Source organism: Sturnus vulgaris, chromosome 5 (assembly GCF_052056855.1).
Source record: "Sturnus vulgaris isolate bStuVul1 chromosome 5, bStuVul1.hap1, whole genome shotgun sequence".
Classification (NCBI taxonomy): Eukaryota; Metazoa; Chordata; class Aves; order Passeriformes; family Sturnidae; genus Sturnus; species Sturnus vulgaris.
This window is the reverse complement of record NC_142247.1, coordinates 28,047,545-28,075,101: the sequence shown is the minus strand read 5'-3', so window position 1 is coordinate 28,075,101 and position 27,557 is coordinate 28,047,545. Positions and strand designations below refer to the sequence as shown.

Here is a 27,557-nt window from a genome sequence, read left to right as displayed (position 1 = left end):
TAAAACACCTTATAAAATAAAAATCTGATCATGTATTTAATAATTTTTCGTACAAAATAATAAAAAAATCAGAACATAGCTGTTTAAAACTACATTTACATATCGTTCTTGGACTACAGACCCGCTTTAGACTAAATCTATTAATTGTTTCAATATTCATACAAAATAATTTGATGATCTTTTTATTAAAAGGCCAGCAAGGTCCAAAATGCAAGTATTGCAAGATACTTGCAGATAGAAAACTATCTAGATTACTGTTAACATGGATTTCTCAAAAATTACACACCCTTTTCATTCATAACTTCTGCACAAATCAGAAGGTGCTATTTGATATTAGTAGATATTAAGATCTATTTAAATATCTTTACACATAACAGAATTAGGTTTACTTTTTATATGGATGACAATGCCATAAAATAAATAATCAGGAACTGAGTGTTCTCAACAACGCTATGTAAGTGTTGCTCTTCAATCTGAATTAGCATTGAGCTAACATTCCTGCAGGAAACACCATAATGCTGAAAGTATTTTCTATCCTGAGGTTGTGTAAATCTAGGAGAAAATAAAACCTGCTCCACATTTGCTGTAAACAAAGTGCAGCAGAAAAAATAATTGGCTAAAGGTATATGGATGCTTATGATCATGCAAAAGCTGTTACAAGTGTACTTTTCTTCTTAACCTTGAAGTTATTATCAGAAGACATTCCCAAGAAACTTGCTCAAAAATCCTACTGCTGTGCTCTCACTACATGGTGAAACTCAAGCTTTTGTTAGGGCTTCCTCTGTTTCTACAGCTTATATAAAAAACCACTGACTTCTCACACAAATTCTAAACATGAACTAATCTGCATTGGCTTCAGACTATCAGCTTCTGTTTAGCAGTGAAGAGACACACAGGAGCTAACCCAGCACTAAAGCACTCCAGTAACCTTCCTCCTAATGGAAGGACAACTAAGTGGAATGAATCTCCAAATATCCCACTGCTTCAATTTTTAAGACACTGGCTCATGCCCCTACAAAGACACTGAGGAAGAGTTAAGCTGCAATGGAGCTACAACTCTGTAGCACTCCAACCTAGAGAAGCAGTCTTACAGTTGTATATATAATTGTGGTATTGATCTTTTATGGCAATTGTGAGGTGAACATGTATTTAATGCAATTAGGAAGGAAAAAAGCTCTCTGGAAAATCTTATTTTCAGAAACTTTTAGATGGAAAATATGAGCTGAAATATATTACAATACTGTGACATGCTACTTTAAAATATACCACAATTCCATTTTAATCTATCTGCTGAGTATCTTTTACAGAATATTAAATAAGACTGGGGAAGTTAACCTTACCTGACAGGCTTGCACAGTCCCAAGGCAACCACCCTTTTATCTTTTTGATAACTAGCTCTCAGAAGAGATGACAGTGATAAAAACTTGATTGCCTCAGCTATTCTGCTAGTCAGTTTGTCAAGTCAAAATCCTGGCTGAAAAGGACCTCTGGTGGCTGTGTAGTCCAATTTCTTGCTAAAACTGGACTGTCAATAAGAACTTATTCAAATGATCTGTGGTTTTGCCCTGTTGAATCTCAAAAACATTCAAGTGGACACTTTCTGCCATCCCTCTGTGCAGCACTGTGGTGACTTCTTTCCTCCTCAAGCTGAACTTGAACTTCCTGAACTTGCAGTTCATGGCCACTGCCCCTTAATGCATCATTTGGCACTGCTGAAGTGAGTTGTGCTCTGTCATTTTTGTAACTATCCTCCAAATAGCTGTAGGCTGCTCTTACACTGTCTCTTGTCTAAATCTTTGCCAAACATGCCCTGGTCTGTTGATCTCTTCTGACAGGTCATGCACCCCAGGCCCTCGCCATCCTGACACCATCCAGTGCTACCACAACTTCTGAGTGTGAAGAAGGGGGAGCCAAAACTGGACACCCTATTTCAGCTGTGGTTCCACCAGTGTCAGTTTGGGGGAATACTTAAACTGAAATGAGAACACACTGTTGGCTCATACTCAGTTCCCTGTGCACCACAGATCCTCTACTGATAAGAGCTGTAGATAGTCAGCTATCTGAATTACATCATGCTTCCCTAATACTTGTATACTTCACACACTCCCTTTTTGGTGATAACATCACATGGACCTGTTCAAGGCCAGGCTGGATGAGGCTTTGAGCAACGTGGTCCAGTGGGAGGTGTCCCTGCCCATGGCAGGGAGCGCTGGAATGAGATCACATTAAAGATCCTTTTTAAACCAAACCATTCTAGAACTCTAGGCTTTCTTTCTCACTGGAAGAAATGCTACCACAGGCCAAAATTATTTTCGACATTTGTGTAATACAAATGCAAAGCAAATCAAGCTATTAAGAATGTGTATTCAAGTTCTACACAAACAATCTAGAGAAATAACTGTCAAGGTTGCCCAGAGGAATCAAACTTCTTGATGGCTGGACTTCAGAATGCAGTACAGGTACATGCATTCAGAGACCAGACAGAATGCAAATTTTACCTCCAGTAGTAGAAATACAATTTTTTTCCAATGAAAATGACAGCACAATACACAGTCTTAAGTAGAGCCTCATTATTTCTGTGAAGTACTACCATTCTTCACTAATCCAATGCTAACTATAATTAGACTGGCCTACATTTACACAAGATTTATATAAAAAGAAATGTGTTCTCTTAAAAGATGAAGTGCATCCAAATTGCCAAAGTACATAAGAGCACGGCTATATTTACTCTGCTCTTGGCATACAGTCCTAAAGCAAACAACAGTTTGCATTTGGTCTTTAAACTCTTGCACACAGTGTTAGTTACACAAAAGATTAGAAGCTGTAATACTCTAATGCCTAAATATCACCTGTAGAATTAAAAGGCCTGTAATTATAATCAGTAAACAGAAAAAATAAACACATCTAGAAGAGCTTTTGGAAAGATTATCAAGAACTCAAACATCTCAAATTACTCCTCAAGCCTGAGGTATTTAAGCACAGATAGCACTAATGCTTATAGTAAAGGAATAGTAAAAATCTTCAAGACTGTAAGTAAAGTTCCTTTTATTTAACACCAAACAGATTTTTTTTAACAAGACTCCTATCTGAAACACCAAGGGAAGAAATACACTAAACAGAAACAGAAGTTTATTCCTTTCTGCCACTCACAAGATGAAATAACACTTGTAGTTCAATTACCCCTGTAGCTAGGCAAGTATTTTTCACCTACCTTGAGAACAGCTGTCATCTTCTTCATCCAGTGTAAGATCAATGACACCTCCTGATTCACCTCCTGTGAACTTCCCGCTCTGAAAGACAAAACTCCTTCGTTTTGCAAAAGCAAATCCAGGGAACACAAGTGGAAAAGGGACATATATTGAACATTGAGAAGGAGAGGTCTCAGAATTGATACTTATTAGAAAGGAACTGATGAAATGAACAAGAGAAGGTAATTTCAGACAGATATCCCAGGACCTGAAAAATGGGTGACAACCAAATGACTGTATTGCAGTAAAGAGTATTGAAGTATTAAAGTATTTTCAGCTTTGTAAGGAGTAAAAGTCCCTGATTAATAGTAGCATATTGCTTTACATATTATTTTACAGGTAAATGCATAACAATTTGTTGTTATAAAGTATATTTCAACTATGACTCCTAACATGTTAATCTGGTTGTAATCTGCAGTGGCGTTTCCTCTCCTCTGTGGTGGCGTAACTTTCTGACAGAGCAGTCATCAGGACAATATATTATTTATCTGTTACTCATAATTATCTATGAGACAGCTTTGCCTGTGTACTTAGAGTGACACAGACTTCACATTAAGAAAAAGGGAAAGCTACACTGGAATTTATATGCTTACAAAACACATCAAAAGCCATCAGAAAACTCCAATTGTATTCAGTAATTTCATTACTGTATTCTCACCCATTATGACAAATTTTAGCATTTATTATTCTACATACAAACCTATTTTAAACCTTCCCTTTAGGGAGCATAAAGGGATCTTTTAAGCTATTGCCCAGGTTTTAACAAAACACCCTAGAAGGCCACCAAACAAGATTTATCTTCTAGATCAACTCCTGTCCCTTGGATGGTCAGACTGCAGAGATCACCAACATGTTCCCTTATGTGATGAGAAAAATATGGGGGAGGTCTTACATATTTCTGTGGTTTTAAAGATACTTTCTAGAAAAACATCATGATTATATGAGTTTCTACTTCCTTAAACTTGCTACAAAAATTAGTTGAAGTTTCTTCTTTTTGTTGTTATGTAGAAGAAATTATCACTTATTGGTGGACTGAACTGCTACAGATTTATGGAGTAGAGCCAGTAAGTTTCCATAGAACAGACAAAGAGTTAGAAAAACACCACAGTTATCAAAAATCTCGGAGCAATTAACATGGAAAAAGGCACAAGTTATCAGACCCACATGATCTGTACAAATGCTGACATGATACACCCTAGAAATATTAGAGATTTTTCTGTGCAGTCAGATGGTGACAGATGGACGAAGCCTAAGCACTGAGATTATCTGCTCTGTGAACTTTAATCTGGGTAAAACGAAGCCTTTAAGGAAGTCTGAAAGGCAATTCTCACACAGGCAAGGCTCCGAGGAGAGGCAAAGAGATATTCTATGATTACTAAATGCAAGCAGAAGCTGCCTGAATTATCAGTCATGCAATTTGGAGTGCCTGACATGACAGTTCTCTTTATTATCCATTATTACAACCTGATTTCTTTTTGCTCAATGCTGCCACTGATGAAATTCTGCTAATAAAATACCAAATCTAAGAAATATCTAACTACTTATGTTTATTAGGTGACAGAAGAGATCTCTATAAGGACTCATCTTTCCTATACATATAGAAACGTATTTTAGAATTATTAACCATGGAATTATTCTGTTGAGTGGTTGCTATATAAAATACTTTCTAGCTTCAGGTTTCTTAGTATGATGATGTGATTTAACCACTTGAAGCTTTAGAAAAAGTCACATAATAATCAATGATAAACTGATTAGCATAAAGTCAAAAGGAATTTCATTCCAACTGGTTGATCTTCCCAGCCAACAATGCGTATTTTGACCCACAGATTTCTCTGCCATGAGAAAGCAGATTGAAAAATGGAGATGGAGATTTAAAAGGAACTAGAGAAAGAAAAAAACCTAATATCCAGCTATTAATTTCTTCCCACTAAAAAATACATTAGTCTGAAGTAATTTCCTTTCAATTTTTCCTCTGCAAGGAAATCAAAATCCTTAGAAAAATAGTCTGTATGACAGCTAACTGTTTTGAAGCCCTACTTGTCTGTGCCAATTGAGAAAGTTCTTTGAATTACCAAGTCAGCAAGTGTCACAGCATGCATTTCTTTATTTTGATGTCTGTAAGGCCCAAATCTTGAGTTAGTTAAACAGGCAACTATTAAATCAACTCTGCCAACAAGGTCTCACATGTGCAATTCTCTTGTCCAGTCATACTATTCAAGGTTTTTTACTAAATGACCCTGGACAGCAATTTCCTCAAGAGAAGCTATCCAGAAGTAGCCAGGTTCTTTCTGCAGCCTGCCCTAGAAGCTGCAAGTCTGCAGGGCAGCCTTTGAGTGGGGCTCTGTGGGTACACCCCCAGTTCTGGTTCCAGACACACATTCCAGCTGCTCCCTGCAGGTGCTGTACTCAATACACAGCACACCATGAAGTCCTGGATCCTCGGCCTCCCCAGATAGACTCCCCAACTTCCCCAACCATGCATTTCCCTCAAATGAAATATAGGGGTACAGGAAAACCTTCAGGAAACTTGAAAAACCAAAAAGGCTGAACATTAGGTTTCCTACCTAGAGGAGCATGATGTAGGCAGGGTATCCCCACACAAAACAGACTGCTCATCATGCCTGTCATAAAGGTCAGGATTTTGACTATTTGCAGCATCCACCTACAGTCACAAGGAGGAGGAGTATCCATTTCTATATCCCGAAGTGTTGGCACACATAGCTTTCAGATACTTGTAGCTATCTTAAATTCGAGAATGAAAAGGAAATTCAAGAACTGGCAACTGGGTGTTAAGAGGACTGGTTCACACTTTCCCATGGTAAAATTAAGCATCTCCATGATCTGAGAGAAGAACTTTATCATCTCATCCCAAATGTTTCTGGAGTACTGACATCACCAGAATGGTTAAGACCTAAAATTTGACCACAGGGCATCATCTCTGTGAAATACAAGTAATAAAGTTTTCAGAAAACCCCATGCCCAACTAAGCCAGAAAATAAGACCACCCCTTTTTAGTATCATGACTATTTTACACAGAAATTCTCTCAGGGAATTTTTTGTAGTACAAGGACTTGGGAAAACTCCAATTTACAACAGAAATAAGTCTGAGGAAAGACTACAGAGGAACAACTGCTTTTTTCTTCCTTAAAAAGCAAGGAATGGAATTCTTTGGAGAAGATTGCCATGTTACACGTTAGAACAGAGATTCAGACACGCTGCTCTGAGCAAAATCAGAACTCAACTTCAGCATGCTTTGCAGCCCTGATCAAATCAAGGGCGACCCTGGCATTGGACTTTCAGTCATATATGAACAACACTTCCATTTGTGTCAAAAACTGAAACGAGAACAAGTCTTTCAGCTCCTAATATTAGATTTCAGCAAGCATTTGGGTAGAAACTGCTAAAGCAGAGAAGTGTGGTCAAAGCATTCTGGTCTGCTATCACTTTTAGTTATCTCCAAACACAGGAAGCCAACAACATGAAACTGCTTCAGCTGATCTCTGCAGAAAAACAGATGATGCCATCTTAACACCTTTCTATCAGTGCAGCCACATTAGTGGAATAATTAAAACCATTAACAAACTCAACAATATGCACATGTATTGCACCAAATGAAAAACCAAAATCTGCAAGTTGGTATTCTGAAGAAAGTTCTGAACATGCACTTCTCTATTTACATATGATAAACATGATTTTAAAAGTTTTGGTATTATATAACGCCACAGTTCAGTTCATCACAAAGAGATAACAAGGTTATTGATTGTAATGCCACCTGCTTTTCATAAAGGAACATTGCAGTATGTAAAAGTGAAAAATTAAGGGGAAAAAATGCAACAATGAAAAAATACATCGCAAAATAAAAAAAAAAAAAATTCAGGGTAGTAAAGATCAAAATCTGACAATTATGTGTGGCACACTGACACAGTGCAGATAATTTTATCAATAGTTTCTACTATAACAAACTAGAAAAAAATCTGGAGGTTGTAAACCAGACAACTAATGAAGCATCACACCACCACAATAATACATGACGCACCAAGGCGTTATATAATAGCAAAATCTATCTTAAATTATGGGGAGTGATTTTAAAAATGTATCTTGGGAATGGGATGCATGTAGAGAGGGTGGCAATACTGTGTTTGTATGCATAATTATGAGGTTATTATTTCATTACGAGTCATCTGTAAACAAAATTACAGATTCCAAGCACAGTTTAAGCAGTTGTGAAAACAACTTTTTTTATACATTTTTGAGCATATTTCAGCCACAGACTGTTTCAGTGTCAGATTTATCACTCCTCAACCGTTATTTTTTCCAGTGTAGTAACTCCCACAAAATTGAAGTAATTATTCCAGCCTTGTAAAGATGTCATGAAAATTGACTCTACCAGATACCGAATATATTTGTCATTTCTTACCAAGATAAAAAGGAAAATGATAATGTAATAAAGGAAGCAGTTTACCAAGATCAAAGTTTACACAAACATAATTTCACAGTGCTGCAATACATGCTTTGATAGTGTGTGATTGAATATTTGTGTAATACTCAAAACCACTTTTAACAGACACCTTATGTGTTGCAGTCACATGATTGCTCCATTCCCCTTACCCTTAACTGGTACTGTGCAACATTTCCCACAGAAAAAGAACAATGCAAGCATGGAAAAAATGAATAACCAGTTATAGTAACCCCTAAGTATTATATACCCTCTCATTTCTTTAGTGCAAAGCAGATGTTGGCTTGGCTACCCCTAATAACAAGAACACAAATAAGAGTTTGGTTGCCAGAATAGCTGGTTTTAGATGCTAGTAATCCTAATCCTGATTAGAAGTTACAAAGAAACACTTGACACAACGCTAGAAGTGATTTCCTACAGCTGTGATTCTCTTTTTCCTTCATAAGAGAGTTAAAAGGGTATATAAAAAACACAAACATATATGCAGACACACACACACATCTGGTTCTTACTCTTTGAAGGTGAAACATCTGCCTTATTTCCCCAAGACTCACTGACAGTTTCCCAACAGTATAATGTGGAATAGCCATCTTACTGAACAGTAAATATATTTATAATACTTTTCAGATTAGTTTACTGCTGCCTTTAAAAGCTGTTAACCATGCCTGGAGTAACAGCATAATCAGTGAGATAGTTCTGATATCTCTCCCAAATTTTTTGGCCTCAAATGACAAATTTGAGCTACAATATATAAGTGTATTTACCCATTAAAAGCTGCTCTCAGTAGTTGGGGGTAGTTTAAGTAACACAGATACAGTCGCAGGGAACAACAATCACTTGAAAAGTCATATGAGAATGATGGATTCACTTTAACTATGTTCCTTAAAATAGCCATCCAATTCAGCTACATGATGTCCTGCTAACAACTTTATAATTTAGTTTTCTAATTAGTCTCAGGCAAGGGTTCCACTTCACAGATGAGAGCTAGTGGCATTTTAAACAGCCTGAACATAACCCCAGGGTCAGAGACAAAAGTCAAGCAGCCCATTTTACATATATAACTATATAGGTTTATTTTGAGTGACAAAACCATGAAAGGCAAGGAAACATATGCATCAATAATGTTTCAACAACATAGAATTAACAGCTGCTTATAAATTGTAAGCTGACATATCCACTTTGCTCACATTATTTCCCAAGAGACACTCACAAAGTTTGTTACACATTGCAGAGTAAAGAGATAGGAGTTATAAATGTACTTTATTAATGTTTTACCAGATGAATTTCCAATAGCAGCAAAATAGCTTAAATTAAACTGTAGCTCAACCAAAGAAATCAATGTATGTTGGAAACAATGGGAAATGGATAGGACACTGATGGCCTTTCATTTAATAAACTAATAATAGCTGTAAAGTGAAATGCACAGATGAAATTTAGACTGAAAAACACATTTACTCCTGAAGAGGATAAGGAGCACATGAAATAGGGAACAGGAAAAAAAACCTATACACCTGAACTGGTGTTTTAATAAATATAATGCAAGCATTCTTGAAGATTGACTTATGCCAGACATTTTCAACACAACAAACCCTGTTAAGATTTGTTCACTGTTACTTTATATTACAGTGTAATAAAACTGCTTTCATAGTTCTCTCAGTATACCATAGCTATGTTTGTATATTATATATAATATATATAAATCCTGTATCTATCACTGGGATTAGTACTAAAATACTTTAAAACCATTCTAAAGATTTGTTATATAATTAAAAAATGCCTTTGCCTCTGTAACAATAACATTTGCCCCAATACAGTAAAAGTGCTTGTCATGTTTTCAGAAATGCAACTCAAGGACCTGAAGCACTGGAATGGCCATTGGTAAATGACTGGGACCAAATAACCTTTAAATTTCCGTGTACACAGAAAAAAGCTGAAGCTGAAAGACTAACCAAGTAGTAAGATGTCCCTTCCACATCCCTGCAGACACTCCTTTTGGAGCAAGGAGCACAGAGAAAGGCTGAAAAGAAGAAGAGTCATGCAGCAAAATCAGACGTCCAAGCTGCATACTGAAAACTTTGGCTAAACTGACCTAAACAGCAACTACTGAGAAGCTGCTCAGTTCAAGATAACCAGAGGTACTAGACCAAAATCACAACAAACTCATGAAGAAATTCAATTTCAAAGCATTCTTCCAATGCTTTCAGGTATTTGACACTGTGCACAGTGGAGCTCTTCACATGGTACAGAGAAGGTGCATATAAGCAAAGAAAATTTAACATACTTTAAGATACCATGCCAACTTCATAAAAACAAAAAGTAATTAGTGTATCCCTAAAAGTAACAGTTGAGATTTCCAAACTTAACAGGAAAACACAAGGAAAATAAGATCTATATCCACAATACTAGTACCAAAGCTGATTTATAAAAATGAGATGCAAAACTAAATTTATGGAAGCATTATATGAGGAACCAGTCATTAACCACTGTTTTCAGGGTCATCTCCATCAATGAAAATTGAATTTAATCAATAACATAGCAGTCAGTACTAATTTACTTGACTTTGTCTAAGTGCTGGTTTGGTTTTTGCTTGTTTGGGGGTTTTGTTTGGTTGGGTTTTTTTGGTCTGTTTTGCTTTTTAGGGATTTTTTTTGCCACTGTAATGAAAACAGTCTTATTTTTGGAGAAGATCCAATTAGAAAAATTCAAGAATCATAAAAGATCAATTTTTTTCGAAGAATATTTGTTATATTCAGATTTTTTAAAAGTGAATTTTAAATGACTGGTGATTTAGCATTAAATTTGCAGCCAAAGTATAAATTCAATTTTAGACAAACACACTATACTTGAACTGTTGGTTCAAACAGATTCATTTAGAGTGGAAAAATAATGGGAAAAAACCCAAAGACTGTTATCCTGCTGTTTGAGGTTCTCTGTTGATACTGCAACTGAGGACTACAATTCATGCCCATTTTGACAGAAATCAAAATTTCATTATGTTCACACGGCATAACCTGTACTGCCATGAAGAGCACTGACTTGGAACTTGACTCCCTGCTCCCCATATCACTGTACGCACAGCCAAAATTGACTTTACAAAAGCTGCAGAATATGAGTTTTGCTTACTTCAGTTTTTCTAGAATACATATAGGAAAGATTTAACACTTTAGGTGGGAGGGGAAAAAGGAGAAAGATTTTTTTCAACTCTGGAAAGTTAGAAAAATGTTCTACTAATTAGAAATAATTTAAAGTTTACCAGAAAGCTTAGTAAATAGTGATCCCTGGTCTTATGAAGCAATAATACTTCCAGGCCAAAGGAGGAATACTTTCTCATTAAAAAAATATAAAAAATTCTCCCATATGAAAAACCAGAAGGTAGTAAAACTGCAGTCAGTAGCTTTGAAGTATCAGGTTCAAACTGAAAGGAGTAAGAGGACACTGCACAGTTGGTACCAACAGAATTTAAAAAATGAGAATCCAAAACTGCCCAATTATAAGCCAAAAGAACAGAAGTCAAGTTAGAAGCCAAATGATAATCAAAAAGAATGAGAGACATGCCAAGATTGGCCTAGAAAGTCCCTTTTTCTATTTTAATCAGACTAGATTTTAACCAACTAGATTTGTGTTGAAAAATGAAGCCATCAGCAATGTGATGTTGCATTAAGTCACCCAGATGCAGTCAGAACCAGAGCAGGGCATGTGGTCAGTATGATCACAGTATGCAGCAAGAGGGAACACAGAATCATCTCCTGGCAACATTATTTTCCTTGTTTCTGGAGAAGAGAAGTTCAATGCCAAAATCCCTTAAATTTGGAAATCTTTGTTACCCTAAAATATCCTAGAAAAAAATTACTGCACAGTTCTCCTATATTTTGAGAACTATTTGCCATTTGTTTTTTCACTTTTTCTCCTCACCGTTGGAAAAGATCACTTTGTCTACCATCTCTAATTGATTTACTTTAGGTTTGACAAAATGATACATTCTTTCTTTCCTCTAGTCATTGATGTAATAAATTAACACTCCTACTAAGGAAGTAGAACTGTACAGAATTAATTTCTATATGAACAATTACATCTGATCAACTATCTCAATCATAATTGAGTTAAAGATCACTAAAGAACTTTTAAAACCTTTTAACCTTTATCATCATCCATTAGAAAATGGAGCACTGTGTTGGTCTTACACTTTGGAAAATTGATGCAGGTAAGTATGAATAATCTACCCAAGGCCACAGTGGTAAATATTATCAGCCAAGGGAAAAACTCCCAAATTCAAGCATCAAGTCCTCTGGACAGACTACAGCAGTGTCTGTATCGACTATACACTGTAACAGAGTGATAAACCTCATTCAATATTTGAGAGTCTATCCCAGCAAGAGAAGTTCTCCAAATAATTAAGAGTTTAGCATGGTCAATTTGTCATTTTAGCTGGGATTTTCTCTATTCTGTCCATTGTTGAGCAACATCAACACTTCAAGTGAAGGCCTTCAGTGAGTGTGAAGTGCATGTGTTACACACATTTGAGAAGGACAAAACAATTTATATTTCATTGTTAATATAATGGACAACAGTTTTTAATGCTAAGCTGTTTCTTCTTCCAAAGTGGACCAACCAAAATCTGTGATTCTATAACCAGTTTTCTATTTTTATTTACAGGAAGACCTCTTGTCAGAATCTATGACAAACCATCCACTATGCTGAGAATTTCTAACCTGTAAAAATCTATGGAAAAGATAATGACAGGACCAGTTTACTAATCTGAAGAAGTTAAAACCAAAAATAATATTTGGACAGGGTTCAACAGGGAAGAACAAAATGTATTTCTTGTGAATTATATATACTGACAAAGACTAGAGTGCAAAGATGATGTGACATATAATAGGGGCTGGTGGGAGGAAGTACAAAAAAAACCCTCTCACAAGTTAGGCACAGAGACAACACAAACACTAATTACCTGGCATTTAAGCAAGAAATTGTTTTCAGCTCTCTTGAGAATGTTTTCCCCGTTTCATGCAAAACCAGAGATTTCAATTTTAATACACATGTATCAATAGTGTCCTCGGAGAACAGAATGACTGGAATCTTAAGCCAAAAGATATTAAATGGGAAAAGGAAAGACCTACAATGCAAATCTGCAGCTCATTGAGAAAAATCAATTTAGAAGAAGGCTTAAAAAAAAGAAAATAAAGGCACAGCCCTCTGGTAGGTCTGATAACAATTTGAACAGAGGGTGACAGTAGTTAAGCAAATCCAGGTGTTTTCATGCATATGTATATTTGTAGTGCATCTGTGTCTATTTCATTCAGCTTCTACTTTCTTGGTGCTCTTCAGTAATCAAGTATTTGATTTGTAAGATGCTACATTAGTGCCAGCAGGCACAAAATGGTATGATAAATAACACTCTTCACAAAATATAAAAGCCACACTCTTGGTGAAGAAAGCATATCTTCAGCTAAGTGGAAATCAATATCTCCCTTTAATGTTTTTTTAAATAGCTCTGCTCAGCCACTTGGAAGAGTCCCAGCTGCCACAAAAAGTCATACAAACTGCAAGCTCTGCTCTGTTTAAATTTCTGCTCCATAGCTCACATCTTGAGTGCAAACAGGATACTTCTTGCTGAATTGACCATAAGAAAATTTCCTTAGTAAACCAAGTAAAAAACCAGATCTGGTAATTTTTCCATTTTAGCAATTTATCCGAAATCAGTTCTGTTACAGAAGCATCAAGTCCTTGGTTCTTGTTTTATCACACGCTTTATAAAGACAGGTTTGCTACAACAGCCTTGAAGGGGACCGGCAGTCAGGTTCCCGCTGGTCCTGGGGAGAAACACCTTGGATGAACTGCGGTTCAACGGGACCAGGCTTTTGCAGTTCAGAGATGGGTGTCCCTCAGGGACTAAAGCCACAGAGTTAGTGCCAGATGGCACCACAGATTTTGTAGGGAATACAATTTTGTTTTGTTCTAGAACAACATGTCTTACAGAAGAGGTGGAAGCACCAGATACTGATTCTTTTATCATTTCCTTTGGGATCTTGCTATATCGGTAATTGGGGGCATTATTTTCCATTATATCTGACCAGGCCCTGGAGCGAACCTCTGCAGATCCCCAGTAGTGCCTAATAGCAGACTCAGAGCGATGGCCTGTCACTGCCATTATTTCCCTAGGCCCCAGTCCTGCTTCACAGAGTAGCTGGATGGTGGTAGTTCGGAGAGAATGGTTGGTGTACCGCTGAGAGAGCCTGGCTGCCACACTTATCCTGGGCATCATGGTACCCAGGTAGTTCACACCCATTGGTTCTCTTTTGTACCAGACAGGCTGTTCTTGCATTTGCTCTGATGTTAGCTTTAGAGGGTGCAGGTAAAAGGCAGGGGGCTCTGGAGGCAACTTGGACAAATAAAGTTCCAAGGAAAAAACAGGACAGTTTGGGTCCCCAGGCATATCATACATTTTACCCATTTTATGAGGATCTTCTCCATTTTTGCCTTTGCCAGGATATCTAAACATAGCGTATCGACGCCCGTTCTTGTCCTTCTCGACAACAAATGCATCTGGAGCCAGATCTCTTAGAATTTCCCTCCCTCGCTTGGCAAAATGCAACTGCAAATCAAACCACACCTTGTTGACGAGTGCCAGGGGACTGTGCAAACCCAGCACACCAGAGTGTTTAATCTTACGCAAGTCCTCGGCAGCTATAGGAGGATGGTGGTGAGTCTCATCTTTGCCCTGCATGCGCAGCATCTTCAGCACGCTCACAAATACCATGTTTGCACTGGCAAACTCTTTGTCCTTCATTAAGCAAATCTGACGATTATAAGGTGGCATTTTGAGATGCCGGTTTAAGCCAGCACGCATTGACTTGTAGCTTGCCACACTGTAGGTATTTCCATCATGATTTCTTACTGTGTAATAAAACTCTCTTAAGATATCATTGAGTTCACTTACTGGGACCAATTCAAAGCTAGGATCCTTGCCATTTTTGGCCAGCCACTGTTTTAATAGGTTAGCTGCCCAGCCAGTCTGCTTGTGGGTGTTTTTGATGCTCTTAGCATCCTCTTCCTCTTCCTCCAAGCCAAAGAGGACATCCTCAGGGAAGTTAAAATTCGTCTGTGCTGCTTCTACTGCTTCTTTATTTTCTGATGAAGTCTCTTCCTGTTTCAACTGCTTTTTGAAACAATTGATCAAAGTTGTACCATCAAATATGCCACAGGTATACGGCACACAGCGAACTACTTTTTGATCTGAGAGCTGCGAAGTGTGGAGTAATATGTAGTATTTTGGATTTTACGTAACAAAAAGCAGGTGGCATTAACTGGATTTTTCAAATGAATGGCATGTCAATTCCATACCTCACTAGCCAATTAAAATGCATCAGGTCCTTTTTTAACCATGGCATTACACATGCTTTAACTGATTTCAGAGAAAGCAAACCTAGAACATACACTACACAACAGATGCCTGAAAACCAGAAAACATCCTACGTCTTATTTCCCTCCTCCTAGCTCACCTTCCACTGCTAAGTACCATTATTATACAATCTGTTTTTCCAAATTTTTTTCCAGGTTTCAGGCTCTAGCTGAAGAAAAGTTCCAAAATATGCGTCTTATACTGAAAATTAAACCTTAAAACTGCACTACTGTCATCCATTATGGTACTGGATTTCCTACATATCAAGTACTGACAAGGGTTTTTAATAGCTATAATCCACAGGTATCTTTGAAAAATGAAGTTCCAAACAATCTTTCTTTATTAAATGCCTTAATAGAAAGACTGAGTGAGGCATAGTTAATAGTTTAAAATACTGGCTACCTTTGCCAGACTACTTTCAGCAATATTGTCCAGTATATTTTCTTCTTGCTTTGAAATACAATTTTGATTAACTGTACCTTGTGACACTAGTGAATTTGGAAATGTTGTCTAGAAGAAATTAATTTTATTCCCCTTAATAAAATGATTTCTGGTTAACAGCAACAGTTAAGGATGAAGTGCTTTGTGAAACATCTAGAGACAGAAAGAAAATTATTTATGTAAAATTTTAAATAGCTTAATTTCAAACTTTAAATTTCAAAGCAAGTTCAATAAATTTTAGACAAGGAATCCAGAAGTATTGCAAGTTATCCTTTATCACGAAGTAGCTATTCCTGAAGAAGGTTTCTTTTCCTATTTTTTTTTCCTTCTTTCTCCCATGATATATGGCAATCAAACATTAGAATTAAAATTTTAACTTCTGGATTAGTGTGGGAATGAGAGCACATTATAAAATATTTGTAGCTGTAAATTCAAGCTATTCAAACAAAGATTGGGCAGTCTTTTCTTTGTATGCTATCTTTGTTTTGGCAGACAATTTTTAGTCTGCTCCTGATTTACCAGCTCGTCTACCTACAAAAATCCCATCAGAAAACTTCTGAAAAAGTTATCAGAAGCTCATGCTGCAAGTAACAGTGAATCAGAAGAAGAAAAATATAAACTGAGAGGAACTAGAAAGGATGGAACAAAAGAAACTGAAATAGTTTCATTATAATCAATACAGGTAAAGAAAATCTCCTGTGGATTGTAACTTTAGAATTTTATGTAGAAACAATTAGCAGCCTACCTGTGTTGTTCCCTCAGCAGGTCGCTTGTTTGCCGAAGTGTCTGTTGGTGGCCTGCTTGTCTGGTTTTCTGAGGGGTCAAGAAATTGTTCATTTGCAGTATCTGATCAGTACTAATTATTGCTACCAACTTGCCATGTTTGAAGGCAAATATTCAGTATGTGACATATTTTACATTTTGCCCCAGTTTTCAATTATAAGTATTCAAGTTTGATTAATGCGTTCCTTTCCTTCTAAGTTTGACAATATATTAAAAGCTTTTTATGAGCAAGTTCCTTGTCCGAGCTCAAAGTATAACTACAACCTCTCCTTTATATGCATATTGATAAGCTATTCAACTGAAAAATTAATAAAATTATTAAATATTTCCATAAAAAAAAAAACTGACTGAAAACAGGATGGTTAAACAGACTGCAAAATATATAACAGAGAGGTAAACTGAGTACGTTTAGTAGCTCAGCCAAACAGTAAACTAGAAATGTAAGAAGCTACTTTAATATTTTATGTAAATATGTAAGTTCAAATTCTGTTCTCATTCCTTTTCATTTTAACAAGAACTTATCAGCAACAGTGCTGGCCCATATCAGTGTTTCAATTCTGGTGAGAAAACTCCTAGGGTATGTAATAAGTCTAAGGAAACTGCATAAAATTAGACATTTTTTGAACACATAGGTTCTCCCTTTTGTCACTGTATGTCATCAGTCACAGCCCCTTTCATGTTGCCTTAAATCACTTCTATTTGCTTTAGAGCTAAGAGTCAATATAAAACATAAATGCCTAACTCTATGGAGCACGTATTTTAGCAGAGGTAACTTAGATACAGGAAAATGAAATGAAACTAGTTCTGACGTCAACTTCTGCTTAATTCCTTCTAACATTATTATTGTGCCAATAAGGCACTTGCTTATTATAACTCCAACTCACAAATCTTGAAGCTCTTTTATAAAAAAATTCAAGGTATTAAAATCAGAAGTGCAGACAACCATCAGGGTAGGACTGAAGATTGAGAATTTTAAAATAATTAATTTTAAAATAATTTTATTTTTAAAATATTTTAAAATAATTATTTTAATTTTAAAATAATTAATCTAATTACTGTTATTTAAACATTTGTGTTTAGAGACTTTATTTAAATACTGTAAAGGTATTCCTTTGGAATTAAGTCTGTATTCAGTTGGTTTCTTCTCCCGTTTTATTTACTTTTAAGTGTTGTGAAAATTAAGTTACAGTTATGCTTTCCTTTCAGTATGCCTTTGCTTAGAAAGGTAGTTCATATTCTTCTGAAAGGCTGTATTAAAAATAAATACCAAGTTCTTAATGACAGGAGTTTCTGACAGCACTAGAAATTATGTAAATCAAATTCCAAATAAAACAAAGCTTACAAAGCCACACTGCTCACTCTCTCTAAGGGGAATTTATTTTCAACAATGTCTGAAACAAGTCTGTCAGAGATTATTTTGCTATTGAAAATTTCAACAGAAACGCAACATAGAAAGACCATCTCTGTAGAACACATTAAGAAACAATTTTCCACAGAGTGCAGTTTCAGGTTTCCCTCTGACCACTATCTTCCTCTGCCAGTGTCAACATTGAAGCATGACTTACCAATCTTGGGTGCTGCAATAGCGGGTGGTTCAGTAGGAGCTGTGCTACTAAATGCAGGGAGAGGAATCTTCATCTGTAGGGGCGGTCGACTCGTGGTCGCATTATGAAGTCCTGGAGTACCCACTGTGGGCAAAGAAGTCCTTGTGGTCTGGGCAACAGGATGTGTAGTAGGAACAGCCTGTACTGCCAACGTTGTGCCTATTGACCCAGCACTGGCTGTAGAGTTCCTTTGAATACTAGGACTGGGCACATGTGGGATGTTATTTGGTTTAGTTGCGTTAGTTGATGCCAAAGACACTGTAGTTTTGCTAAGGCTACCAACTGTAGACGAGTTCTGTACAGATATAAATTCAACGTTGCCTGACTGCTGGTTAGAGACCAAAGTCCCTGTGTGGCCCTGCAGAAGCTGAGTCTGGGATGACACTGCCACAGGTACATGCAGGATTACGGGCAAAGACTGCAATGAGACAGACACTGACTGAGTGCTGCCAGTGGGCACTTGGTTAGTGCCTACAACTGTAGCTGTGTTAGCTGTGGGAAGCACTGCTGTTGTCAAAGAGCTGGTGGAGGACACTGGAGTCTGAAGCTTAGGATGTCCACTGACAACTGCTGGAGAAGCAGCAACACTGGAAGCAGGCACTACACACAAAAAAAATAAATAAAACAATTAAGCACTTGAACCAAGTGGGAAGTTTTACTACAACACAGCAAATGGAAACAATTTATGATGAGGGCAGTGAGTCACTGGAACTGGTTATCCAGAGTGACTTGCAAATGCCCTATCATTTTAACTGTTCAACATCAGGCTGGACAGGGCTTTGAGCAACGTGATCTTGTGAAAGATGGCCTGGCCCATGGTGGCAGGGTTGGACTAGGTGATCTTTAAAGGTCCCTTCCAATCCAAATAATTCTATGAAAAATGTAGTGTATAATTACTTCTTTTTTCAAATAAAGGCTATAGGTACTATTTTTCTCCTATAGTACCTATAGGCATACACTCTGATATTCAATGACCTGGTTAAAGATACAGTCAATACTGCATTTCTGTTTATAAAAAATGTCAGAGAAAAAGATATATAAAGACTTGAAGAAAGCTCCAAGATTTAACTGTTGAAAATACAAAATACAGCATTTTAAACACCCATTACAGAAGTGGCAGAGCAACTGGTGCCTCACAAAACACAAGAAAAGAAAAACTATGTCAGTTATGACTAACTTGCCTTGTATAGGTAGGACCTTGTATGCAGAAGGTTCTACCAGAACCAAGTATTAACGTGTCAGACAACATACTGACTTTTATGCAGTAAAATTTCAGGATCAATTCTAAAGATCAGGAGCAAAATACACTACTGAAAGCCAGTACGTGCAAACTGTAAGATAATCCTATGAGAAAATTCAGCATTCAATATTAAACAAACTATTTTTACAATCAAGGGCAGTGAGATTATAATTAATAAATTAAAGGTGAGTTTGAGTCCATATTCCCTATAAAATTTTAATCTAGAAATTCCATTTTTTAACGTGACTCCTTTAAGAAATGGGGTTTAGAATTGCTGTTTGGTTTCCCACTCAATTTCTATAGTCATTAGGTAGAGGGAAGGGTATCAACCACATCCTATTATGATCAAGCACACTAAGGGGCCCGAGATGTGTTTCAGTTCTTGGCAGCCAGTTTTGCTGCCATACCCAGCATGCAGTCTCCTGAAGCATCTAATTTATCACAAGTTCTGCTTGGCCAAATCAATACATTTTTTCCCATACCTGATAAGCACACTACACAAATATAAACTGAGAATGTGCCAGAGAACTAAAAATAATGATTTTATGTCAGAAAAAAAGGAGAGAAATCAGTTTTGCTCTGCTAAGTTACTTACTTCTTTAATGGAAAGCAATAAAACTTTTGAGAAATGTGTTTATAGTCCATAGGGGGTTTCTTACCTGGATTCACAGGAGGTTGAAAAGGTGCTGCTGTGCTCTCTCCTACATTCCTCTTTGACTCCAGCATTTGCCTCACTGTGCCAGCATTTCTAAGGAACGAAGTTTTGAGTTTGCATTTCTCTCAATAAGCCAGATAAGGTGTATTTATGAACAGTACAATTGTGAAAAAATCTCTAATTTTACAGCTTTTCTTTTCTTTGAGATTTCATTTTCTAAACCCATTTTTTGCTTCTCAGGCAAATTAACTTTGGATATTTCCTTAATAAAAAGAAGTACGGAATTAGTTATAAATTTTCAAATCCTTGCACCATGAGAATTTTCCTGTTCTTGAAATTAAACTTCCAAAATTACCTATAATTTTTTAAACACTGAAATTGATGCTAAATAACATCTAAATTTAACCAAGAATGGGTTTCAATTCTGTCAATTTATGACTTCTGTAAAAGTAAATCAAATTTTACAAGTGAAGAGCAATGAAGGAAAAGGAAAAACTTTAATTAAAAAAAATGGAATTCAGAGATTATCTGAAGTGTCCTACGGTAAATTTTAAGAGGGTCCCAGTGATGTGCTTTGCTTACCGATATGTGGAATTGTTTACGCCTGCAGTGTCAGGTGCTGCTTTCCCTGGAGATACAGGTGCATTTGCCACGTTCTACACAGAATGAGACAGAGAGGCCATAAGAAAACAACTCTAAGTCAGCTTGCAAACTTATGGTTTCATTCTATTTCATATCCAGTCACTGCAGGGTGAGAGATTAATTTTCTGTAGTCAACACTGCAGGAGACTTTGACATATTTTGCAACTACCCAAAATCTCCTTGGTCCTACTTACTCCTTCTGTATCCTCTCTTTCCTCTTCCCACTCTCACCCCTCAGATTTAAGGTAGTGGGATGCACTTTTATTTACACTGTACTCTTCATACTGAAGTCAATTAGATTCAAGTACATACAGTTTAAGGTGTTTTCACACTAAGAATAGCTAAAGAAGCTTCTGTACAAATCAGAATTACATAAGAGATGTTAAGACTACTTTAACCAGACAAACGTGCTTTGTCAATGCCATTGAATAAACAAGTCACATTTTCCTCCATATAAATTTTCTTCATTTTCCAACAAAAGTTAAGGCTAACTCAGAATAAAAACCCCAGACCTCAACGAATCCAGTTCTTACTTCCTGTCTCTTCTTCAAGTCCTCCTTGGCTGCTCCAACCCGCTTTGTCAATCTTGCAATTTTAGTCTAAACAGGAGGAAGATGAAAACAACAAAAAAAAATCATAAATCCCCAAGAACTATAAAAAAAAATTTTACAAACTAAAAGACATAAGTAAGATTTCAAGTCAAAGTTTATTTTCATATCAGGGAAATTATTCTTCCTTGAAATACAGTGCAACTATGTTATTTTCAACTATATTACAGCAGAAAGACAACGTGTAAATCACAGTCAAGGTATCTTCGAGACAAGCTGAACTATTTTCCTTCCTATTCACAGCTGCACAAACTGAATCCATCTTGCATCTTCACACAAAACTACGCAAATGAAGTCTTTATATGATCTTATTTTGACACTATAGTTGATGGCTACAAGTACATTGAAAGTGTTTTAGAAAGCACTTAAAAAGTCAACATAAAATATCTGTGACAACAAGAGGAAAGAGCTGTATTGTGGGAAATGATCTGGAAAACTCTGTATTTTTTAATGAAAAAAGTAAAGTGGCTGTATTGTTTGCATTCGTTATGAGATAAGCTTTCAATTGTCTTGTCAGTTCAAAATGCTTTGCATTTTGTGATGTTCTTTATGTCACCACTATGTACATATTTTCTATAAAGAATGCAGGAAAGCATACTACATTCAACATTAGCTATTTGCTTCCTTGCTAGAGCATCAACAATTCACACTCTGGGGAAACAACGTGTGATGTAGAATGTTCAAAGTCCAGTGCTACTGTTCTCTCCTTCCTGCATGTTCCCATTTTTATGCAAATTTCCAGCTTCATAAAGACCTTAGATACTTGCATACTTGGCATTTAAAAAAAAAAGTCTAAATGGAAGAGAAGAATGGAAAAGCAGTCTACTAACAGCTAATGAATCAGTTTGCCAAATGGACGGTCCACTTTGGGGTTTCTGTATGATTAACTGATAGCTTCCCTCCTTCTGAGTAGGAAAACAGTTTTACGACTCAAAAGGAACATTTGTATTTGCTGCTTCCCCCACCATCTCCTCCCACTGCAGAGTCAAAATGGTTTCCCTACTGGCAACTGTAGGAACCTTACTACTAAATATTGAGGAAGTTGTTTTTGAATTGACCCTAGGATGGAGCTGAACACGCAAACACTCACCTGCATTTCAGTAAGCACAGTTTTGTGCCTCTTGTTGCATTCTACTTTCTCCATTCGGGTTTTCAAGTCTGCCAGAGTCTTGTCAAATACCGCACATTGCAAAGCGTTAAGTTTTTCTTCTAACAGTCTCTGGATAATCTGCAAAATTGTTATATAAAAAAAACCAACAATGCAATCCCAAAATTTGGGGGACAATCTACAAAAATTTTCTCAACTCTTAACAAATATTCTACTATAAACAGAACAATGACAACTGTTTTGCCCTGTCAATCAAATACATCTACAGTCAGCAATAAGCATGTGGTTGCACAGCTAACTTTTGACATCATTTTGGAAAATACAAATGGTTTGCCATTAATTCAACAAATTCATCTCCTTGCAGTATGAGAAGGGTACAAAATCTTACTATATATAAAAAAAACCTTAACAACAGAAGATTTTTTTTTTTAAAGCACAGTGCTCACACAAATTAATTGCTCTTCTTTTCTACCTTTGAGAGGGACATTGGCATTCAAAGCAGAGAAACTTAAGACATTCAACAAAAACTTTTTTCTGAGATGTATTTTCCCCTAGCAAAAACTGCAGTGTTGCCTTTCTTGAAGAAGCTAAAAGCATAAGACTGGTTTTCACAAAGTTTACTTGATAGAAGTTATTATTCAATGTTTTTTTCCCTTCTATACCTACTGCAGTGTAAAGAGTTTTCCTAGGAAACAAAATAAATAAGCAACTAATGTGGTTTAGTTTTTGCCATTCTAAATTAATGAAGTTACAACACATGCTAGCTAATGAATAGAAGAACAGTACCATTTTCTTTTCTTCAGGACCATAGGTTCCTTATACAGCAACGGTGCAATCAGGCTACTAACAGCTCTACAAAAATCTACAAAATGCCAGGTTGATTACACTCTTGTTGGAGATTGCCATTCTTTAAAAGCTAGGCACACAAAGTGCATCACATATAAACTTCACTATAATAAAATACATTCTTTACTAACATTTTCAGTCGAGTCACATAACAGTTTAAGTATTTTATACATTTCAAATAGAACTCCTGCAGCATAGTTTTCAGATGGTATTCGGTCTCTTCTTAAAAGGAGGGCTATGTAGAACTTTATATGAATTAAGCACCTTTATAATTTGAATTACATCCAATCTTCAACCACAAATAAGAAAATGTTTGGGGACACGAAGTGTGTGTGGAAGGACTGCTAATTCAAAGATGCTAACACATGTGACAGATGTGTTTATATGCTCTTTGCTCTGCAACCTTGTTCTACCTTTTGTAATTTTAGGTCAACATCCTTTCTGGCTGTAATTTTTACTTGAAGTTCTGCTTCATAATCTTCTCCCATGTACCGACGATGTTTAGAATGAACATTGTCCATGTCCTCAGATTTGGAACGCTTTCTCTTTGATGCTTCACCTGGAACAATGAGATACAACTGCTCATGAGGAACTCTTGAAAATAGAGGTATCTTCAGAATGCCATGATTACTAGGATGTTGTTCTCAGTTTAAGCTTTTTCATTCTACACCAGTAGGAACAACTTCGGAAAAACATGCTTAATGACATCAAAGTACAAACCCAGTCCTTCTGGTATCCATACATCACTGCCCTGTCAGTGAGTTCTGCTTTGTGATTCACCCAATTGCTGTCCCAAATGCAAAATGGTCTCCTCTCCAGAACCTCTCTCTATTCTTCCTGCTCCTATCAGCACCGTCCTAAAATGAAACATGGCTTCTGAGAAACAAAATAAACCTTCTTACAAAAAAGGAAACCTCTTCTCAGAATTCCAGCCAAATAAAAATCTCATTTAACTAAGCCAGCAATTAACTATATTTACCTGCCATGAAGTTTTAACTTTTACCTCGAACACCTGATTGAAAAAACATTCCAGCTCTTTTTTCACTTCTTGGTTAAGAAGGAAAGTAAAAATCTAACAAAAGAACAGGCTCAATAAAAACCTAGATTATAAAAGTACTTCATCACAGCGATGAAGCACAAAAGAATCAAAGAGACCTCATTCACTCTTCCAGCTCCTGGCACTGTGTCCAGAAGGCTCTTGAGGACAGGAGGAACATCTGCTTCTAAATAATCTTCAGATTATGTAAAAAGGACCCAGGGAACTACAGGATTATCAACTTTACCTCAACCCCTGGGAACACAATGGAGAAAGTAAGTCTAGACAGAAATCATCTCTAAACCTACTAAGAAGGTGGTGACGGGGAATAAAATGGATTTATCAAGGGGAAATCATACATTATCAGCCTGACAGCCTTCTACAGTGAGACCACTGGCTTGGTGGATGAGAAGGAACATCTTTAATAATGCTTCTGACGCCCAAGTCATCCTCAAATTCTTGATCTATGGCCTAGATAATTGGACTGGCTCAACTGTTGGGCTCCAGGAACCTTTACTGGCACATGGCCCAGCTGGAGCTCAGTAATGCACACCAGCATATGCTACTGGTACCACCACTACCATCTTCATTCATGACATAGATAATGGGGTAAGAGGATATCTGCAGCAACTTGCAGGTGATACAAAACTAGGAGGAGTGATTTGTACATTCCTAAGTGGTTGTGCTGCCATTCAGGGCCACGCTGACAAACTGGAGAAATGGGCAAACAAGAACCTCATGAAGTTTAAGAAAAGGAGATGGCCAAGCACTAATATTGGGTAGCAATAAAGCCATGTATTAGTACAGGCTGGGAATTCACTGGCTGGAAAACACCTTTTCAGAAAAGGTGCTGGTGGTCTCCACATACATGAAGGTGAACATAGGTCAGCAATGTGCCCTGTTGGCAAAGAAGGCCAACAACATTCCTGGCTGCCTGAGAATGAGTACTGACAGTAGGTTGAGGGAGGTACTTATTCCCCTCTAACCAGGGAATGTGAACCTGAACCTTGTGTCCTTTTCAGGGTTTCAACACAGAAAAAAATGTGAGCATACTGGAGAGTGCAGTGTGGAGCCACCAAGAGACAGGAGCATTCATAAAGAGCTAGAATTGTTCAACTGGAGAAGGCCATTAGGGGAGATTTTATCTTATATATGAATTGTCTGACAGGTGGAGAATGAACAAAGAGCAAGACTTTTAGTCAGCAGCAGTGACAGAAATGGAGAAATGGATGAAAACTGAAATACTGGAATTTCTACTCCAACATTTAAAAACATTTTACTGTGAGGGTGGTCAAACACTGGGATCAGAACACTGGAAATTTGTGGAATCTTCACCTGTGGAAATACTCAAAACCTGTTAGGACGTGGTTCTAGGCAAACTGCTTTTTAGTTAACTGGTTTTTAACAAGGGTATTGGACTAGACAATCATCAAAGGTCTCTTCCAAACCTCATGATTCTGTGCTTCTAACACATACAACCCAGTGACACATAATGGTTTTAACATTACATACTTTTCTCTATTTGTTTCTCTTCTTCTTTATGGGCCTCTTCTTCTTTATCTTCACACTCCTTTTTCCTCTCCTCCTCCACCTCTTCTATAAACAGAAGACAAAAATCCATGTTCCACTTAGCTCTACAAAAGTCTTGTTAACAGTCCTATTTTTACTAATGAGTTAAGAAAACGTATGAAAAAACATGTGAGGGAAGGCAAGAGAAATAAGTATGACAAAGAGGGAATGAAAGATATGAAAAAAATAAGGGGATACCCTCAAAACAAAAATTTGAACTATCGTGCAACACATTAACTCACTTCAGAATTTGCTTAACATTCAAATCAGAATTACTGAACTGTAATTACGAGGTTAACATGGTTCAGTTACCTCTGAAACAAGATGATGTACTTTTAATGTAGCTAAAGTTCTCAACAAATTATTTTAGCTTACTTTTCCACTTAGGGAGAAAATACTAATGTGTTTCTCTATTTACAATTGGCAACTCCAACCATAATCCTAATGGCAGGAAAGACCTAGATTTAGGTTAACAAATATTAATTTTAATTTGAAGTTTCTTGCTAATACAAAGTATCACAATTTAGGACTAGTCATTTACACAGTTTAAGAAATGCTTAAATAGAGAAAAATCTGAAGCCACCAAATACACAAAGATAAAAACGGTAGCACTTCCTGAAAAATTTTGTTGTATGTTCCATGAGCTTCCATTATGTGTTTCATACATGTGTATGAAACAAGCTTCCACTATGTGTTTCTGTGCTTGCTAGATACAACAATGCCTTTAAGATTACAGTAAAATCTATCCAGAATATAACAGAGCAAGTAAGCACTGTTATGCAAATCTTGATCTGTACAGTTCTTAAGTTTTCTATATTCATTTTGTTATTACAGCAGAGTTTACCAGCTTTTCTAAGGAAAGTTCTGGTTGCAAAGGTATGCTTGATGCATAAGTCTCCCTTCTATTATGAAGGCCATTTAAATGATTTAAAATAATTTACCTAATTTAAAATCAGTTACCTAATAAATCAGAAAAAGGAAGGAGTCAAAACCCAATAACCTGGCATTATGAGACTTTAATTTTTCTTAATGTAAAAAAATAATATTAATAATACAAATTCTTCAATCCAAATCTGATTTACTTTTAAGGTAATAAATCAGCATAATGTCTATGCCACCTGCTTTTTAAGATTTTGAGATAAGCTTCATGTAATTTAATTACTATGAATAAAATAGGACTCATTTACCTATGAATCTAAAGGAGAAGTACTAAGTTCAAGAAAATTTTTCCCATAATTCAGAGAATTTAATATTCAGCTGAAAGACACAAATATTCCATGGAAAGATACACATACCTAGAATGTCTTTAAAACATGTTACAAGCTTCAAAGCTGAGGTTTTTTTCTCAGTTCTGTATAGAGGACAAGTAATTTCAGGGATGAGAAGGTCTTTCCTTATTAACTTCCATTACCACAAACAAATCTAACTCATTTAACTAAAAGTGGTTTAAACATGATGCCCAGCTAAACGTTTTCTCTAGTTCCAGGAGGAGAAAAATCTCCCTACTGGCTATCAGTTTAGTTTTCACTGCTAAGCTGTGATCTCATTATCCTGATGCCAGACAGGCAAAAGCAATGAATGCAACCTTGTTGGCCCCCATGAGCTTGGTGTATCACAGTGAAGTTCTACTCAGTTTCTTAATTTATTCCAATCATGTTTCACTTGCTTTCCTCAACTGCGATTTTATCAATGTTTCCTCAGAAGTACCTACAATAATCCTGAAATATTTTTATTGTGTGGTGAGTCAGTTCTATCTTCTGATCAAGTTTTGTACTCATGTGCACCACTTTGTATATGACCACGAGTCATGTTTGTTCCTCAGTCAATGAACATGGTAAAATTTTCCAGTTCTTCGTATCAGCAAACTATCACCTCACTAGTTACCATTCATTTTGGGCAAATTATTAATTCAGTCACAT

The 27,557-nt window shown here is 36.6% G+C and overlaps 1 protein-coding gene across 12 annotated transcripts in view; it reads right to left on the bottom strand.

Moving 5' to 3' along the window:
* The window catches only part of ATF7IP (activating transcription factor 7 interacting protein), a 78,085-nt gene that overhangs the window by 12,276 nt on the left and 38,252 nt on the right, over positions 1 to 27,557 (bottom strand). For 6 of the 12 annotated variants that reach the window (XR_015803852.1, XR_015803856.1, XR_015803853.1 and 3 more), the window contains exons 3-12: positions 25,582 to 25,665; positions 23,447 to 23,592; positions 22,170 to 22,307; positions 21,005 to 21,070; positions 20,412 to 20,485; positions 19,834 to 19,922; positions 17,896 to 18,534; positions 16,293 to 16,360; positions 12,656 to 14,863; positions 3,212 to 3,290 (exon numbers count right to left, since the gene is read on the bottom strand). Coding sequence is in view for 5 of the 12 variants with exons in the window: in XM_088165211.1 (XP_088021337.1) it covers positions 3,212 to 3,290; positions 16,293 to 16,360; positions 17,896 to 18,534; positions 19,834 to 19,922; positions 20,412 to 20,485; positions 21,005 to 21,070; positions 22,170 to 22,307; positions 23,447 to 23,592; positions 25,582 to 25,665 (1,383 nt within the window). In the remaining 7 variants the exon portion in view is untranslated. Of the gene's footprint in view, positions 1 to 3,211; positions 3,291 to 12,655; positions 14,864 to 16,292; positions 16,361 to 17,895; positions 18,535 to 19,833; positions 19,923 to 20,411; positions 20,486 to 21,004; positions 21,071 to 22,169; positions 22,308 to 23,446; positions 23,593 to 25,581; positions 25,666 to 27,557 lie in introns of those variants that run through there. The other 6 variants (XM_088165211.1, XM_088165212.1, XM_014882597.2 and 3 more) reach the window with 2 other exon arrangements.